The sequence below is a fragment of the Marmota monax genome, unplaced genomic scaffold (genome assembly GCF_021218885.2).
Source record: "Marmota monax isolate L192 unplaced genomic scaffold, Marmota_monax_Labrador192_F-V1.1 WCK01_AAM20220418_F8-fsc00002, whole genome shotgun sequence".
NCBI lineage: Eukaryota > Metazoa > Chordata > Mammalia > Rodentia > Sciuridae > Marmota > Marmota monax.
The window spans coordinates 23,233,169-23,249,687 of record NW_026693571.1 but is presented as its reverse complement, the minus strand read 5'-3'; the positions used below and the strand labels follow the sequence as shown (position 1 = coordinate 23,249,687).

General features: G+C 37.7%; 1 protein-coding gene across 1 annotated transcript in view; it reads left to right on the top strand.

The window, feature by feature from the left end:
* Window positions 1–10,215, top strand: part of Grid2 (glutamate ionotropic receptor delta type subunit 2) — a 1,437,644-nt gene extending 1,427,429 nt beyond the window's left edge. The window contains exons 15-16 of the mRNA XM_046459106.2: window positions 4,427–4,667; window positions 7,347–10,215. Coding sequence (XP_046315062.1) covers window positions 4,427–4,667; window positions 7,347–7,769 — 664 coding nt within the window. The 3' untranslated portion in view covers window positions 7,770–10,215. The remainder of the gene's footprint in view (window positions 1–4,426; window positions 4,668–7,346) is intronic.
* The last annotated feature ends 6,304 nt before the right edge of the window (window positions 10,216–16,519 follow it).

The window sequence follows — 16,519 nt, the reverse complement described above, 5'->3', positions numbered from 1 at the left end:
ATTTGCTGATTCGAAAGGAGCATATAACTCTCCATTAAGAGGAATGCACCAGAACAGGTCCAAAGAAAGAACAATAGTCACACATGCTGGCAATAATAATTCTAGTTTCAACTGTTGGTCGCCTTCCATATGCCACACAGTGAGCAAATGCTTTTTGTTACGTGGACTCATTAATTCCTCAAGAGCAAGCACTGCCATCACCCCGGGGTATGAATGGAAGGAGTTTTTCTGAGTGCACTTCAAGAAAAAGTTTTAGCCATCCAGTTGTTCATCAGTCTAATGGCTAATTTTGTTTCTAATAGGTAAATGTTTACAGCGCTAAGAAGTCCACACTATGCATCTCAAGCCCACAGGTGAACCGCAGTAACTCTGCTCTCTATGAGCAAAGACTGCCACCTTGTGGAAATCACACACTTAACAAAAGAATGTCACGCTACCCAGCCAGAAAGTGTTCCTGGCCCTCACCAAGAATTTTGCAACTAGTTTCTTGCCTTGTTATGGGCATATATCACTGTTGCTTATAATTAAAGGGGAAAACTCTCCTTTGGATGTTGTTAAGCTTCATTTAAAGGGCCAGCTTCTCATGAAGATTTGAAAGAGAACTTATCTTTCTGCTGATTATAGAAATTACATTTTACTAACTTACTTTACCTAATCCTTAAGTCAAGTTTTTGTTAAATAATTAAAAAGAGGGTGTGGAGAGACCTTTCTGGTGGAATTTCCAGGAGCACTGGATTTTGTAGCGAGCTTTTATGACAAAACTCTTGGCTCAGGGAATCTTTTCATTCTCTTCCAACACAATAGCATGGAAGAGCCTACATTCCTTGGAATCTGCTGTGGGCTGGTCAGAGCTGCACTGAGAGACCCTGTAGTCCAATTACTATGTGTATCCCTGAGCTGCTGTGATGGTAAGATCCACCTTAGAAAGAGCTCCTCGCAGCTCCTGGGTTATACCAGAAGGCTCCTAGAGAACTCGGCTCTCTGAATTTAAAAATTCTGCAATAAAATGAATTCTTTGATTTATCACCTTTGACTCCTAATAGAATTGAAATGGGTGAAATATAAAATGTAGAGTTTGGTAACTGTTCTTAAAGCTGAACCATTTTCCATGTTGAGAACAAATAAGGAAGTAGTAAGTTGAATCATGGAGATCTCAGATACCCCTGAGGAGTCAGAGTAGGCAGTCATCAACCCCTGAATGAATGATAGAATAAGTGGACATGAAGTGAGGGCATTAAAAAAAAAAGTTTCACAATGTTGCCTAGGCTGCTCTGACTGGATGTGCAATCACGTTTTAGAAGAAATCTTGTACCCAAGGAAATGCCTGGTAATGAAGTCCCTCTTGAAATATTTATTGAATGGACAGATGAATAAGAAGGACACGGAACAAATTACAAAATGGCTTCAATGATAAGGGGGGAAAAGTAGGATCTGAGGACAGAGTTCCTTTGCTAAAACTGAATTAAGCATAGTCATCAATAAACATACACCTGCTCTGTGAGGGGAGTGTGTGTGGGGGGTGGGTACGCATTCCAGAAAGGGGATCAGGCATTGATCAAATGACCGAAAATAATGTGAAACGATGATAAGTGTCACGAGGGGAAAATCTCACACTTTCACAGACACCCAATAGCAGAGTGGCAGGAGGAGCAGGAGAGCAGTAAAAATGGGTTTCGTTTTGTGTGTAGATAATTGTCAGCCTCCGTATCCATGGGCCCCACACCCACAGATTCAGGTTGAAAATAGTCAGAAAAGAAGAAGTTTTTCTGTAATGAATATGTACAGACTCCCTAATTATTTTATTCCCTAAATAATACAGTCTAACAACTATTTATAGACAGCACTACCTTTTATTAGGTAATAAATAATCTAGGGATGATTAAAGGCATAAAGGAGGGTGCCTGTAGGTCATATGCAAGTACTAAGCCACTTTATATGAGGGTCTTGAGCATCCTCAGATTTCGGTATCTGTAAGGGAACCCGGGATACATCCCCCATGGATACTGAGAGACAATTGTATTCTCATTAAGCAAAGGTTGATGTCAGTCCCTTTTATACCTACACATACTTATAAGCACAAATTTAAGAATAATTATTTGTCCCAACATGATTACATTTTTCCTTCAACCTTGAAGGAAAATGGTGTCCTGACAACCAAGTGAAAACACATAAAGGATTTGCCATTTTGTTTCATTATTGTTGTGGTATAGCACTTAACATGAGAACTAACCTATTATTGAATTTTTAAGAATATAATACAGTACTGTTGTCCATAGGCAAAGCGTTGTATAGTAGATCTCTAGATTTTATTCATCTTTCATAACTGAAATTTTATACCATTCATTAGCAACATTACCATCATTTAAATGGTATTCATGAAGAGGCCAAGCAAGCAACTTTGATGCTACAATTATGTATTTGTATGATCCTAGTACAGTACCAGAAATTCCCACAGGTAGTTCCTTCTTTGGATCAAGACATTATTCCTCAAGTGTATTCCTCAAATTGTTTCCCTGTGTGTTCTCAATATGTGTTACTTGGGGAGGAAAATGGGGGAAGGGAAATGGAAGTTGAGTATGGGAAAGGCTGAGTTCAACAAAATCATACAGGCTTACTTTTCCACAAGTGGTCTTGGAGAGTCCATAGGCCAGCATCCTGGTATACTTCCAAGAAGGTGCTTCTCAGAGTTAATGACCACAGAGCCCTTTTCCTGCAGAAGCTTTCTAGGTACTAGTGTCCTGGGGAATACACTTTGGGGAATTCTGGAAAAGGAAATGAATTTATCTGGGATAAAGACTGTAATACAGGAGACATAGAACCCATTATTACCTACAATTATTTTAGTGAATGATGTTAATCAATTAATTGCCCCTTTTGAGAAACATTCTGAGGTGATGGGAAATTAGGCAGATTGATTTCACAAGAAGCAAGGAGGAAAAGCCCAGGCTGTTGGGGAGGCTCAAGGGCACTGTCAGTCCTGCAGTATCCATGGGAGTTAACAGAGCTGAAGACCAGCTCTCCATGAGAGATGGAGACAGAGATTCTCCTAGAGCTGGTCTCACTCTTGATTAAATCAAGTTAAAAGTTGATCCCACCCCCAGTGTCCTAACCTTTATCATTTTCCTCAATTTTCTAGCCCCAGGCTGGTTATAAAAACAGGTAAAAAGGTTATGTGTCACCAAAAGTTGGGTGATTTACTCCTTCCAAATTGGCCTGGTTCTTTTCCCTCACCTTTTAAACAGTCTTACCCCAAAGAATCCAAGACCCAGGATGAGATTACAAAGGTAGGACACAGGAGCACAAGGAGATGGCCTCTGGGTCCCTCTCTTCCCACCCCCAGCCATGTCTTACATGGGAAGGTTCCCCTGCTCAAAGCTGTGTGTACCTGACCTTGCCCAACCGTGCTCTGCGCTCACTCTAACACTACCACGTATGTCTTTGGTACCTTTGTGACAATAAGATCTGCTCTCAGGAGGACATCCTAGGGATATAACTGAAAGAGCACTGAGCTATTAGGCCAGAAAATTCCAGAGAACCCTGAGGATATGCACACTCTGGACCGTATATAACCTGGGCCTCTGAGGAGGGGCATCGCTGGAGGAGGGGCAGGCCAGGCAGGTATTGGATAGAGCCCAAAGAATATTCAGAATTGAGACTAATTCGTCAATGAGAATCGCACTTTAAAAAGCTGCAGTCTTTGCAGTTACTCCCAGAATGTGGAGAGAAAAGATGAAGAAGAAGGGCATTTCTTATTTGAATTGAACTACTTCTGAATGCCTCTTTTCTTCTTGTTCTCCAAGGTGAGATTTCTTCCCCTTTGGCATTAAAAGGAAAACTAGATCAGTTGTGTGAAAAAACAAAAAATGATGTATTTTATCAACTTCAAACTTGTCCCAAGGCTTTCTTGCACACTGTGTTAAATAATAGAAGTCTTTTTAATTGAATTTCTATGTGTGTAGCATATGCCGGGCGACATTACGCCAGCATCTTGCTCAAAGCAGCAAAACGTTCTTCATAAAAGCATTAAGATCCAGAGGATCCTTCTGTGTGTAGGAAAGGCACACAGAATTGCAGCAGCTTGAAACCACATCAAAACAGGGCCTCTGAAATGTAATTGTAGAAAGCCACTGCACCAAACCAGGGACAGGAGTATTTAGTTATAGAATAAAACCAAAAGAAGGAGGAAAGGAGGGAGGAGGGGAATGGGAGGGAGGGGTGAAAATGGGCAAAAAGTCCCGCAGCACAACCTCATCTATAGAACCAGAGCCATCATGGTCAGTTTCCTCATAGTCCACCTATAAGCTGATCCGTAGATTCCTGTCCACCGGCAGCCACCATCCTTTAGAGGTGGGGTGGAAATCAGAGCTGTCATGGAGAAGGCAACAACTATGTCTGCAATAACATGGGTTGTGTTCTTGACCCCAAGGATCCTGGAACTTCAGCAGAGTGGCGACATGGACATCTTGAAGCACAAATGGTGGCCTAAGAATGGCCAGTGTGACCTGTACTCCTCAGTGGACACAAAGCAGAAAGGAGGCGCCCTGGACATAAAGAGCTTCGCGGGGGTCTTCTGCATCCTGGCTGCGGGGATCGTCCTGTCCTGCTTCATAGCCATGCTGGAGACCTGGTGGAGCAAGAGGAAAGGCTCCCGGGTCCCGTCCAAAGAGGTACTTGACGAGCTTCGGCTCTGACTTGAACCAACAAGCAGGCTGTCACTCCAGGCAGGCTGGCCATGGGGAAAAGGATAATGAATTGGGGGCGGTCATTGTTTCGTCTTTCTTTGAAGACGGAAAATAAATTTGAGTGAATGGAGAAATGGATAAGGCCACTACTAATTTCCATTTTAGGCCCTAGCAGATAAGCAGAGAGCAGACTATAGTATCTCAAAGACTGACAAAGCATGTGTCATGAGGCTCTTTGAAATGTTTCTCAATCTCAGGATAGACTTTAATTCAGTGATTTTTTTAAAGGTAGTGATTTCCTTGACCAATTTATAATGATGCTCACCATTTCATTTTATTTAAATTAGTTATTTAACTTGTAGATAAATTACTTACTTGGGTTTCTAAGACTAGGCCTGAAAAATGCAATGCTATAGTGAAAAATAATCAGAATTTTCTCATCGCCACTGGTGATCTATTACAGGTAGATCTGTAGGGTTGTCCTGTGATTTGGGTTCTTTCATGACCCCAAGCTTGCCAGATATAATCAAGGAATCATCCACAATTCTGTTTTTCTCCTTTTCTCCTGAGCCATCTTAGTTCCAGGGCCATATTAAATTTTTCTAGATATATGAAAGAATAATTGCAGAGTTACACATACTGTCTCTTTTAAAGTACTACGTGCCTTGTTTTCATTACAAATTATGGGGTTTATAAGTTACCAGAGAAAATATAAAGTTAAAATAAACTATTTGATTCATTTATGTTGTTTCAACTGGACCAAAAGGTGAATTTTTTTAAAAAAATGAAATTACATTCACTAAAATTTCAGAAATTGAAATGGAAAACAACCTGAATTTGTTATACGATTTGATCTGGTGAATAGTTTCAAAAGAGAGTTTTAAACTTTCTTTAACTAGAACTTGGCTAACTGAGGACTGGAGCAAATCCTGAGAGGATTTTCTTTGATGCACAAATTAAAATGACTTCTGTTTTTCATATAGATTTTTACACATTTAATGTATTATTTCAAATGGGCTGTTTCCTTAAGTAGTCTAAGGACTCTATCTTTACCACCTTATGTGAAAAATTGATCAGCATCATTTCAAGGAAAAGCTTGGCTCAGCCAAGATAAATCTTAGCTTGCTACCTGTGTGATCATCCATTCTAAATAAGTGGAGAGCGAGTTAAAAATTAATCAGGTTTGATTGTAGTGTTTTCTTTGTGGAATAAGCTTCTGGTATCTCTGTTGACGTTGATTCAATGCAAAAGACCACATTAATGCAGCATTATAGCTGAGACTTCATATTCTCAAAAATCTAAAAATTAAGGACTCCCCAAGCTCCTTATATTTTGAATTACTATATGTGATATTAAATTTTTGCATTATTATATCTGTTGATGGATGACTATATTACAGTTGCTGTGGGAACCATAAAATTATATGTCTCAACCCTCTAAAGTCTCAGTGATAATATTGCATTAATGGATATTTTTATTGGATTTTAAAATGAGAAAGAAGAAGGAAAAACAGTGATGCACATCAAAATATTTTTCACTGAGGAGCGCCATAACAGCATGATGAAAAAAAAAATGCAGACCCCATTCTAACTCTCGACAGCTAATCCAAATCCTAGGAACAAATATTTTCTCCTTTTATGATTAATAGATATTTTTAAACCCTCACAAATTTAATTTGTTGAGCTTGGCTATAAATAAGAGTGATAACATGGACAATTTTCCTTCTTGATAGCTCTACTTTTTCAAATATTGGGTTTTAATACTCACATTTAATGAAAATACTAAGGGAGTTAAGAGAGGTTTCATCCTTAAAAATCTGAGGTTTTACTTCATTTTTGTTTATTAAGTACCTTCTTATAAAAAATCATTAGCATAGCTTAAAAGCATCCTTGGTTTAGAGCCATGTACCATAAAACTGACCCTAAATTAAAACTATCTATCATTCCCTGTCCTGACTTGAAGAGGTCTCTAAACATCCTGCTGACCTCACCATATTGCCTGATTCGTATGCTAGATACCTTAAGTAAATGAAATCTCAATTAGAAGTTGGTTCTCTTTTTCTCTGTCTAAAAAAATCGTACATATTGCTGGCCTACAAGAAATAACACTTTAATAGTCATTAATACTTTAGTATGAAATAGCACATCATATCCCTTTTCTCTAAGAATGAAAATTTAAGGTTAGAACTAGATGGTGGAAAGGATCAAAAATCCAATTTGGAATGAGACACTGAAAAGAGAGGAACTATGTATAAAGAAGAGGTGGAGTGGTTAGAGGGAGTTGCCAAAACCATACTTTTCCTTCATACGGTTTTGCCAGGCCTGTCTTATATAGAATGGTAACACTCTTTTACAACTCTCTGATCTTTCTAGTTGCATGTGGTGTATGCTCATTCTAGACTTTTCACTGGAAAAAAATATATATATTTATCTCAGAATCATATTGGTATTCCCAGAAGCTAATAAGCACAGTGCCTGACTCATATTAGGTGCTCAATAAATATTTGTTAAATGAATAAACCCCAAAGTTCAGTTAATTACATGTTTGCTGAACTACTTTTTCCTTTTCTTTCTTTCTTTTCTTTTCTTTTTTTATTTATTTAATTTTTTTAACCATGGAAGCTAGTACTGATGAGAACCTTATTTTCTTTTTCTTCATCTCCAGGATGACAAGGAAATTGACCTGGAGCACCTCCATAGACGTGTAAATAGCTTGTGCACAGATGACGACAGCCCCCATAAACAGTTTTCCACCTCGTCAATTGACTTGACCCCTCTGGACATTGACACTTTGCCAACACGACAAGCACTGGAGCAAATCAGTGATTTCAGGAACACTCATATCACCACAACAACCTTTATCCCAGAGCAGATCCAGACTCTTAGCCGCACACTGTCAGCTAAAGCGGCCTCTGGTTTCGCTTTTGGCAACGTGCCTGAGCACCGAACTGGCCCTTTTAGGCACAGGGCACCTAATGGGGGCTTTTTCAGGAGTCCTATAAAAACAATGTCATCTATTCCTTATCAACCGACTCCTACCCTGGGGCTCAATCTGGGTAATGATCCAGACCGAGGCACCTCCATATGAGCATCAAACAAAATCTCTTCACTGTTTCTTCTTTAGGACTCCCGTTGCAAGGAGCAACTGTAATATTGTGGGACTAACATGGATGTAACTTTAAAAAAAAAAAAATCAGGATTATTAGTAATGATTCTAGTTCTTTCTCCCCACCTTCTCCTTCCTTTCTCTCCCTGTTTATTTCTCTTTTCCCCCGCTCTCTTCTCGTATATTTCCCTCCATTTTTTTTTCATTACTCAACTTGTTCCCCCAGAATGTAGTATTCTAGGATCCTATTAGTCTGCTTTTCATATACTGTACTTCAAGTTTAGGAAATGTGCACTGAGTATACTAAAAGTATATGCAGGTTTAATTTTACATCAAGGCCTCTTACATAACATTTCTCTATTTTTAAAAATATAATTGCAATAACTTCAGTCTTTTTACATTCTTCTGCTGCATCCATATAATGCTCCACTGCTGTTGAGTGTCCTTTAACTGTGGACCAAAGGCAATCCCTGCAGTGTTTATAAAACAATTTCAAGACCATTCAGGCCACACAATATCAGAATGCAATTTTGTAGGATTACAAAAAGCCATTAATATGCCAGTCAAGACTACAGTTAAAACTACTCTTGCACTGCAACAGTGCATATGACCTTTATGTGATTGTACAGTATCAAAAGTTTTTTCTTATGTACAGTAAACTTTATCATATGGCAGAAGCCTCTATTGTGTTAAATAACTTAGTATCTCATATATATATACATATATATGCACCTATATAATGTGTATATATATATATATAAAGGCAGCCATTGCTATTGCAATTCATTTAATAAAGCTTTAGTTTAAAAAAAAAGTATTGTATACAGGAACTATGTATAGTGCAGGAGGTCTTTTCAGTTAGAAAAGGCAGGTTGCTTTAATGTTATTCTGACTCGCATTGTTTGCCAACAGAGAATATTTTATACTTTTGTTATTAAAGCATCCAGGGCGATTTAATATTTGTTCCTAGATGTAATTCATTTGAATAGGTTTTGCATTTGTTATTCAGCAGTGTATAAAGCTAACCTTGATAATTTTACTTTTAATTAATTATCTAAATGGAAAATGCTATTAGCTGAATCATATCCACTACAGTACCTAGAGCTCCATAGGAGTCTAAGCATAGATCATAAAAGGTTAAAAATCCTCTTCCAAAGCAGGAAGCCAATCAATATAACAACAGTAGTTGGGGAGAAATGGGAGCCCTTCAGAAGTATTGATGTGGCCTTAATTATGTCATCCATTACCCTAAAGAAAAAAAAAAGTAATTACCATGCTGGGCTCTCATCTTTACCCCTTTATACGTTCAGTTCCATTTGGAGGAGTTATGTATTTTTTAACATTAGTGCCAAGTGTATAGAAGGACAACAGCAAAAGCAGTGCCTCTTTGGGCACAACCCTTTTCAAGTAGCATTCTTATCTGTTAGAAATGTAGAAAGAACTTCATTTGTAATCCTTAAATTAAAATGTGGTAAGTAGGCAGCAAGAACTTATCCTGTGTTTTTACGCAGCCATGCACTTATTTTAAGCTAATTCACTCCATGGCTAGGATCGAGATAGGAATCAACCTATGTGATTTGCTTTAGGAGAAATTAAGAGGTATATTCTTAAGGCATATTATATTTTGATGCTAATTCTGTTCTGGGGAGCACCTTGTACTGTCACTGTTTTTGTACTAAATCTTCAAATATTGTCTACTGTGTAAGGCAGAGAAATTTCTTATCATGCAAAAACCATTTTGTTTCCAGGGTAACAAGTACCTAAGTGCATGCACAACTTGCTTTCCCTTGTAACATTCATGATCTCATTCACAATTCTGATTTTAAAACAAAACAAAAAAAATCTTTACAATGAGCTATATAGGGACATACCAGATGTTGCAGTGATTTTAGCTATCAACAAACTGTTAACCATGTACAATATTTAAAATAGGCTTATTTTGATGTATTGCCTATTATACAAATACACAAAACATTTTTGGAGGCCTCAGTTATGAGTGGCAGAGCTTTCTGTGTATAATTTGTCTACATAATTTGTCTAATAAAAATGTTTTCTAAACTTGCTCTCATACTATTGAAGTCTTAACTGTAAGATTTGAAAATGCTTACTTTCTTTCTGATTGAGCTGAATTTTTCCAAAAATTTGTCTTGAGTTAATTAAAGCATAAAACACACTAAGTTACTAACAGAACTATTGCCAAAGTGAGTGACTTTCTAAAATCCATACTAAGGGCTGTCTTAAACCAATGACAGACTGCATTTCTGCTATTTGGGATAATTTGAACCAACAATATATTCGCCTTTCTTCCTGGATATCTCTATGAGCACTTTTTTGGGGGAGAGATTTATCCTAGTTCACAGAAACAATGCAACCATTATAATAATAGCAGGATTGACTGTCAACCAAATAAATACTTTTTAAAATAGACTTTGCTGAATGGTACTTTGCTTCATCGGTTAAAAAGAAAAAAAAAAGTTGAGAAGATCCATTTACCCTACATAATACCTTCTCTTTTTTGTTGTTGTTATATCAAAAAAAAAGAAAGAAAGGAAAGAAAATTAAGGAGATTTTCTCTATTAAAAAATTTCTTTGCTGTTAGAGAAAGATTTATCACACTGAATCTTTTAATCTAGAAAATCATTCAGACTAAGATTATTTCTGATGCAGTATTCTTTGCTGCATTCAACAACATTTTTAATTCTTTTAGCTTTTAACTCACTCAATGGGTATAAATATTATTTGGATTAAAACCTGCTGTCTAAAATTCCTTCAAAAATAATTTTTTAACCATTGAAACTAGGAGGAAATTTTGAAGTCCAGACTGCCTCTCTTATTATATGAATAAGGGAACCTACTATGCTAAAATTTGACTTGCCCGCATTTTTGATAATCCAAGACTTGAAACTGAACCTTTTTTCTATTTAACTCTGTCATCAGTTATCTTCACAGGGGTCTTTGTGGACTTTGAATGTAAGGTTGACTAGATAGAATGTTTCCATCTGCTCCTCTCACCATCCTAGGCTGCAAATCTCTAGGATCTTTCCTTGCTCATTTGGGACCACAAAGATCATCTGATTCAACTGGTCCTTTTGCAGATGGGGAAGCAAGCACTCATGTTATTTACCCAAGGTCACTGCTCCTGGCAGAACTAAAGCTGGGTCCTGATTCTATAGTACCAGTTCCTCCAGCCATAGTTTGTGGGGGCTTGACCACTTAGACCAGCGTGTTATTTCAGTACAAGACAAATACCCACTAAGATGTCCAGTTTATTCCATTAGTGAGTCATTAAGATACCCGGTTGTCACTTTTACATCAGAACTTATACACAGGTTTTGCTTTAATCATACATGCATAACAATTGTTAAGACCTCCTTTCTTCCTATATATATTAACCTACAGGCAATTTTTTGTTTTCTTAATTGTTATTATTTTTTTCCATATTCTTTAGTTTGGGATTGACTGTCACCCAAATAAATGCTTTTAAAAATAGACTTTGCTGAATGGTACTTTGCTTCATCAATTAAAAAGAAAAAAAAAAAAGTTGAGAAGATCCATTTACCCTACATTAATACCTTCTAAGACACACAATTGAATAACAGATTATCATTATTTTATAATCCAAATTTTCTGGTGAAAAGCCCTCTGGATTATGAGTACAGTTAACTAAAGCAGAGCTAAGAGTTTATGTACTGGTAAACATGTGTTTTCTCCTTAAGTATAAACCTTGTGATGATTGATAAAAATACAATGCACTCACTAAAACTGGGCTTCCTTCTAGAGTATTTTTATTTCTATATCAAATCCTATAACCAACCCTTGTGGCATGACATTAATAAATGGATAACAATTATTGCCATAATTATAATCTCAACAAATTTTAACAGATATCTTCTCAATAAATATTTTAGACACTCTGCTATGAGGTAGTATATCTGAGCTCCCTAGGTTGAAATGACTTTCTGGACACTGAATTAAAGCTAGAGCTTGTGTTACATTGTATGGATTGAACTAGATCTGTGTCTCCAGAGAGCCGGCTGGGTGACTGCCCCTGGGCTCTGCAGTCAAGAGTGGCATGAAGGAATGCCTGTTCTCAGCTCTGGGTTTGGATGTGTTCCAACTCTTTGCTCTGTCCTTGCCCCTTACCCACACTTAGAATATGGAAGCCACCTTAGAGACCGTCTGAGGTGACATGCTGAATCCCCCCAAACCAGTACAGTCCTTTCGAGGCCTGGATTGTCCAACTGACAAGAGCAAGCCATCCTAATAGTTCTCACAAGCAGAGCAAGAGGCAGCTGAGTGTGCTTCCTAGGTTCAGACCATCTCCACAAAGAAGACCTGGAAATTTCCCCAGATGCCAGACGAAGAGTCCAAAGTTTCAGAAATGTGAAAATTGCCACAAGCCACAGGCCAGCTACTATCTAACCCTGTATCCTTACCAATACCTGCATACCATTCAGACTGACACCTCCCCGCAGGTGTCTGTGTCAGAAGAATGCCACATTAACTCATTTTCTATCCCTGCAGATCTAATTAGTCAGGAGAGTTAGAGCTTTGTAGTGTTTCAAACTCCTTGCTTCAAAGGAACTGAACAATCTTATTAGGGCTCTTTTTCATGTTGCAACCAAGCTTCCTGGCTGCCTTTTCTGTCCTTTCTAAGACATGGGATGCAGTGCAGCCTAGGAGCCAATGAATGTGAAATGGGCCCCAGGCTGCCCACTGTGACCACAACTTCCCACCCACCATGCCTCCAGAAGACTAGAAACTTCATGGCTTTGCTCTATTGTATAGGGCTGCAGAGGGGTACTGAATGGTCACCTGACACATGATGCCTTCCACCCACCACAAGGAATGGAAACAGCTCTCTCTCATTTCCACACCTGAATTTTCCAAATTCCCATTTTTTTATAATATTCATATGCTTTGTTTCCACATAATATTGATGGCAACACAAAAATCACTCAAATTTGAGTGCATTTTCCCTATATGAAGTCTCCATCATGACTTCCACACAATTTAGGATAAAGTATTACCTTTTAACTACTTTTACACATTTCCCAGAATTTCTAATTTCTTCAGAGTGGAGAAGAAAAACTGGCAATGGTATTTGGACACATTCCTGAACTTATGCTATCCATGTGGCAGTGTAGCCTTTGTGAGGCATGAGAACCTGGCTTCCTTTTGAAGAAATCTCCTAGCTTCCCACCTTGGAACTGACAGTACATTTCAAGAGTCTCAAACTATCCATGATGTGATCAGAAATTTACAAAACTGTTAAGACAACATTAATGTTCATTAATTTAAAACTAATTAAGCTTTTATAACAGCTGCTTCAGAAGGAGAAACATATGTCACAAAATCAAAGAACAATACAATGTCAGAACGAGAGACTAGATGAAAAATATGGCTTTTAATAAATATTTTGTCTGTGGCAGATTTGAAATGTGAATAGAAGGCAAACTTCAATTTTAAAATTATTATATTGTATTTTTAAATTGGTGCTGCTGAAAACACTTTGGTAGGTAGTTGCCTTAGAAATTCAATAGCTACTTCAGTGGCTATTTCTAATTTTTTTGTTTAAATTAGACATCACTATTATTTTTTAAGCTCACACAAACATGCATATGCAAAGAAATCCTGAAGTTGAAAAGTAAGTATTTTACAGCTTTCCTATTCACTGTACAAAAGATTAATAATAGGAGGCCTTAAAGAACTAGTTCTTCTAATATATAATAAAACAAAGTTCAATTTGTAAAAATTTAAATTCAGAACACTTTCAGGATCACAACTATTTCCTGGAGCAAGGGATACCAGTATCTATCTCAGACTCAGTGAATAAGTATATGATGGTTAATATTTAATTCATTTTCAGAATTATATTAAAATTGACCTTAAAATTAATCCTAGCCTTCTATTAACACCTGTTCACAAGAGTTGGCTATAAAATTTGTTGTTAGAAATAAAAACACAAAATGAATTTGAAAATGGAGTTCAGCATATCTCATTTGACTTTTTCATGCTAATAATGGTTATTGAATAACTAATATGCTCAAGTGATCCTCTAGGTACTATTTTAAAAAGCTTTGAAGGTTTGTTCAATGCATTACAGCTGCGTGATAGCTTCCCTGATATCTTTGACACTGAATATCTAACACAGAACTACATTCGCACACAATGTTTTCCAATGAGTACAATGCTTTTTTCAGAATTAACGTGCTTAAAATAAAAATTAGCAACAACTAAGCTGCACAGCAAGATTGTACACATAATTGGGGCTCCCAGATTCAGTTCTGTATGACTAAGCATTTTAAAGTGTGTTTATTGCTCACTCACTCAGATTTCTCCATGAAAATGTCACGGTTAAAAGACCATTCACAAATTGAGCAACTCGTGTGCAAACACTGCTCACAAGTACAGTCTCCAAAGTGTCTGGTGTGTCCAACAATCAACCATCAACAATTGAATTTTAATTAACTCTTAAATGGTCATCATCATCAAATGAAGTTTCATTTCTTCATAATAAAGATTTTTGTCTCTCTCTCTCTTTTTTTACAAGTATTAGTATGTACACATAAAGTAAGTTTGCAGGGAGAGAGAATATGTTAGCAACAAAACAATCACATGAGATCAATCTGTCCCTCGACAAATACTTTCTGAGCACCTACTATGAATGTGGCATCATAGAGCAGAGCTTTCCTAACTGGTGTGCCAAGACACACTTCCAGGCCACCAGAGGTTCCAGGGGCTGAGGTATTCATCCCCTCATTTCTCGAGGTAGCAAAGTAGACCCCAGGGCTGGAATTCCACCTGTATATCTCTCTCTCCTAGTATGTCCCCAGGAACTTCCAAAGTTGGGGAAATAAAAAAAAATAAACATTTGAAAAGTGAAATAAAAATTTATGCATAAATAACATCAACAGACATGAATATACTTTCTATCATGATAAAGGATATATCTGTTAAATTAGTGGTATAGAGAAATATTCTTTGAGAAGGGGAAAAGAAAAAGGTACTGGTTGGCTATTTGGCTTGGGATAGTTTCATGGAATAAGTGGAAATCTAGCAGAATTACTGAGAGTATGCAAAGAGGAGAAGAATAATTTGCTACATGCAATAAAATGCTCGAGGACAGGAAGAAATGTTCAGAGGAGCAGTAAACATCAATGTTTGGAATATGATTTCATATCAGGGAGCACCCAAAGGTACAGCCTGGGGAGGTTATGGAACACCTAAAGGCTGGGCTCCGGAGAGCACATCATGTCCCCTTCATTCAGCTTTCACACACTCAACAGAGGTTCTTGGGGGTCCTACTATGTATTAGACACTATTCTACATGTTGGAAAAACACCAGTAAAAAAAAAAAAAAACACTGGGGGGGGGCTGGGTTGTGGCTCCACAGTAGAGCGCTTGCCTAGCACATGTGAGACGCTGGGTTCGATCCTTACCAATATATACAAATAAAGTTATTGTGTTTGACTACAACAACAACAATAAATAAATAAAGAAAGAAAGAAACCAGAAACCTCTGCCCCCCAGGAGTTTACAATTAATGGGGGATGGAGGAGACAGACAATAAGCAAGATAAATAAGTAAAACGTTAGTCTATTGGAGGATAAGGGCAGTAGAGAAAAACCAAGCAAATAAAAGGAGAGCTGGAAGGCCAAGGTGGAAATGGGGACTTGCATTTTAAATAAAGTGGTCAGAGGAGGTCTCACTCATCAGGTGACATTTGACTGAAGAATGGTACGGTGGTGCCCTTTGCTGGCAATTTGAATTTCAGTCCTTGAATTGTCAGAGAGAGATGGAAACGGGGCTGGAGGTCACAGGCTCCTAACCATGGGGTGTGTGGAGATCTCCACTGGGGGTAGTGAGGAGCCAGTGCAGATTTTTGACCAAAATAGAAACATGTTCTTAAAAGGTGGTTTAGAAAGATTAAGCTGGTAGGAATTTATCAAATGGAAGGGAGAAGAGGCCAACTGAAAGATTTTTGAAGCAGTTCAGGTATGAGCTGAACGTTTTAGTTAAAAAAAAAAAAAGAAAGAAGATACATAGGGCAGATAAACTTTGAAGGAAGAATCCAGAGAATTTGAAGATTCATTGAATATATAGCATAAGATGGAAAAACAAACTAGAGATGGCTGATTTTCAAATTCAGATGCTAAAAGGTAAAAATAAGGGGCTGTGGCTATAGCTCAGTGGTAGAGCACTTGTCTAGCCTGCGTGAGGCACTGGGTTTGACCCTTAGCACCACATAAAAATAAATAAATGAAAGTATTGTGTCCATCTACAACTAAAAAACAATAAAAACAATTATAATGAAAATTAGCAAAATCAGAAGAATATCTGGTGTGTTATTTTTCCTTAAGCTGGGAGGCTTAAGAAACAGAATAAAGAACTGCTTTTTTCTTTTCTTTAATTGGGGGCATGAATGATGGATTGTATGGCTTCTTAACAGGTGGAGGGAAACTAAGGGATCAGTCAGGGTCCATGGTGTCTACATAGCACCCCCCAAGTTCCCAAGGGTTTTTCTTGGAATTTAGAGGGATGCTGCTGGGCTGAAGTGAGACCCTCTGGGCTTGTTAGAGCTGCTCTGCTTCCACCTCTTCACACATTCAACTTCCAGTTAAGACTCCCTTCACCCTTGGGATAATGCATTGTTGATAAATGACCAACACTGCAACTCACAAGTTTCCCAGGCAGCCCAAGAGAGCCTTTAAATTTTCAGTGTCTAATCC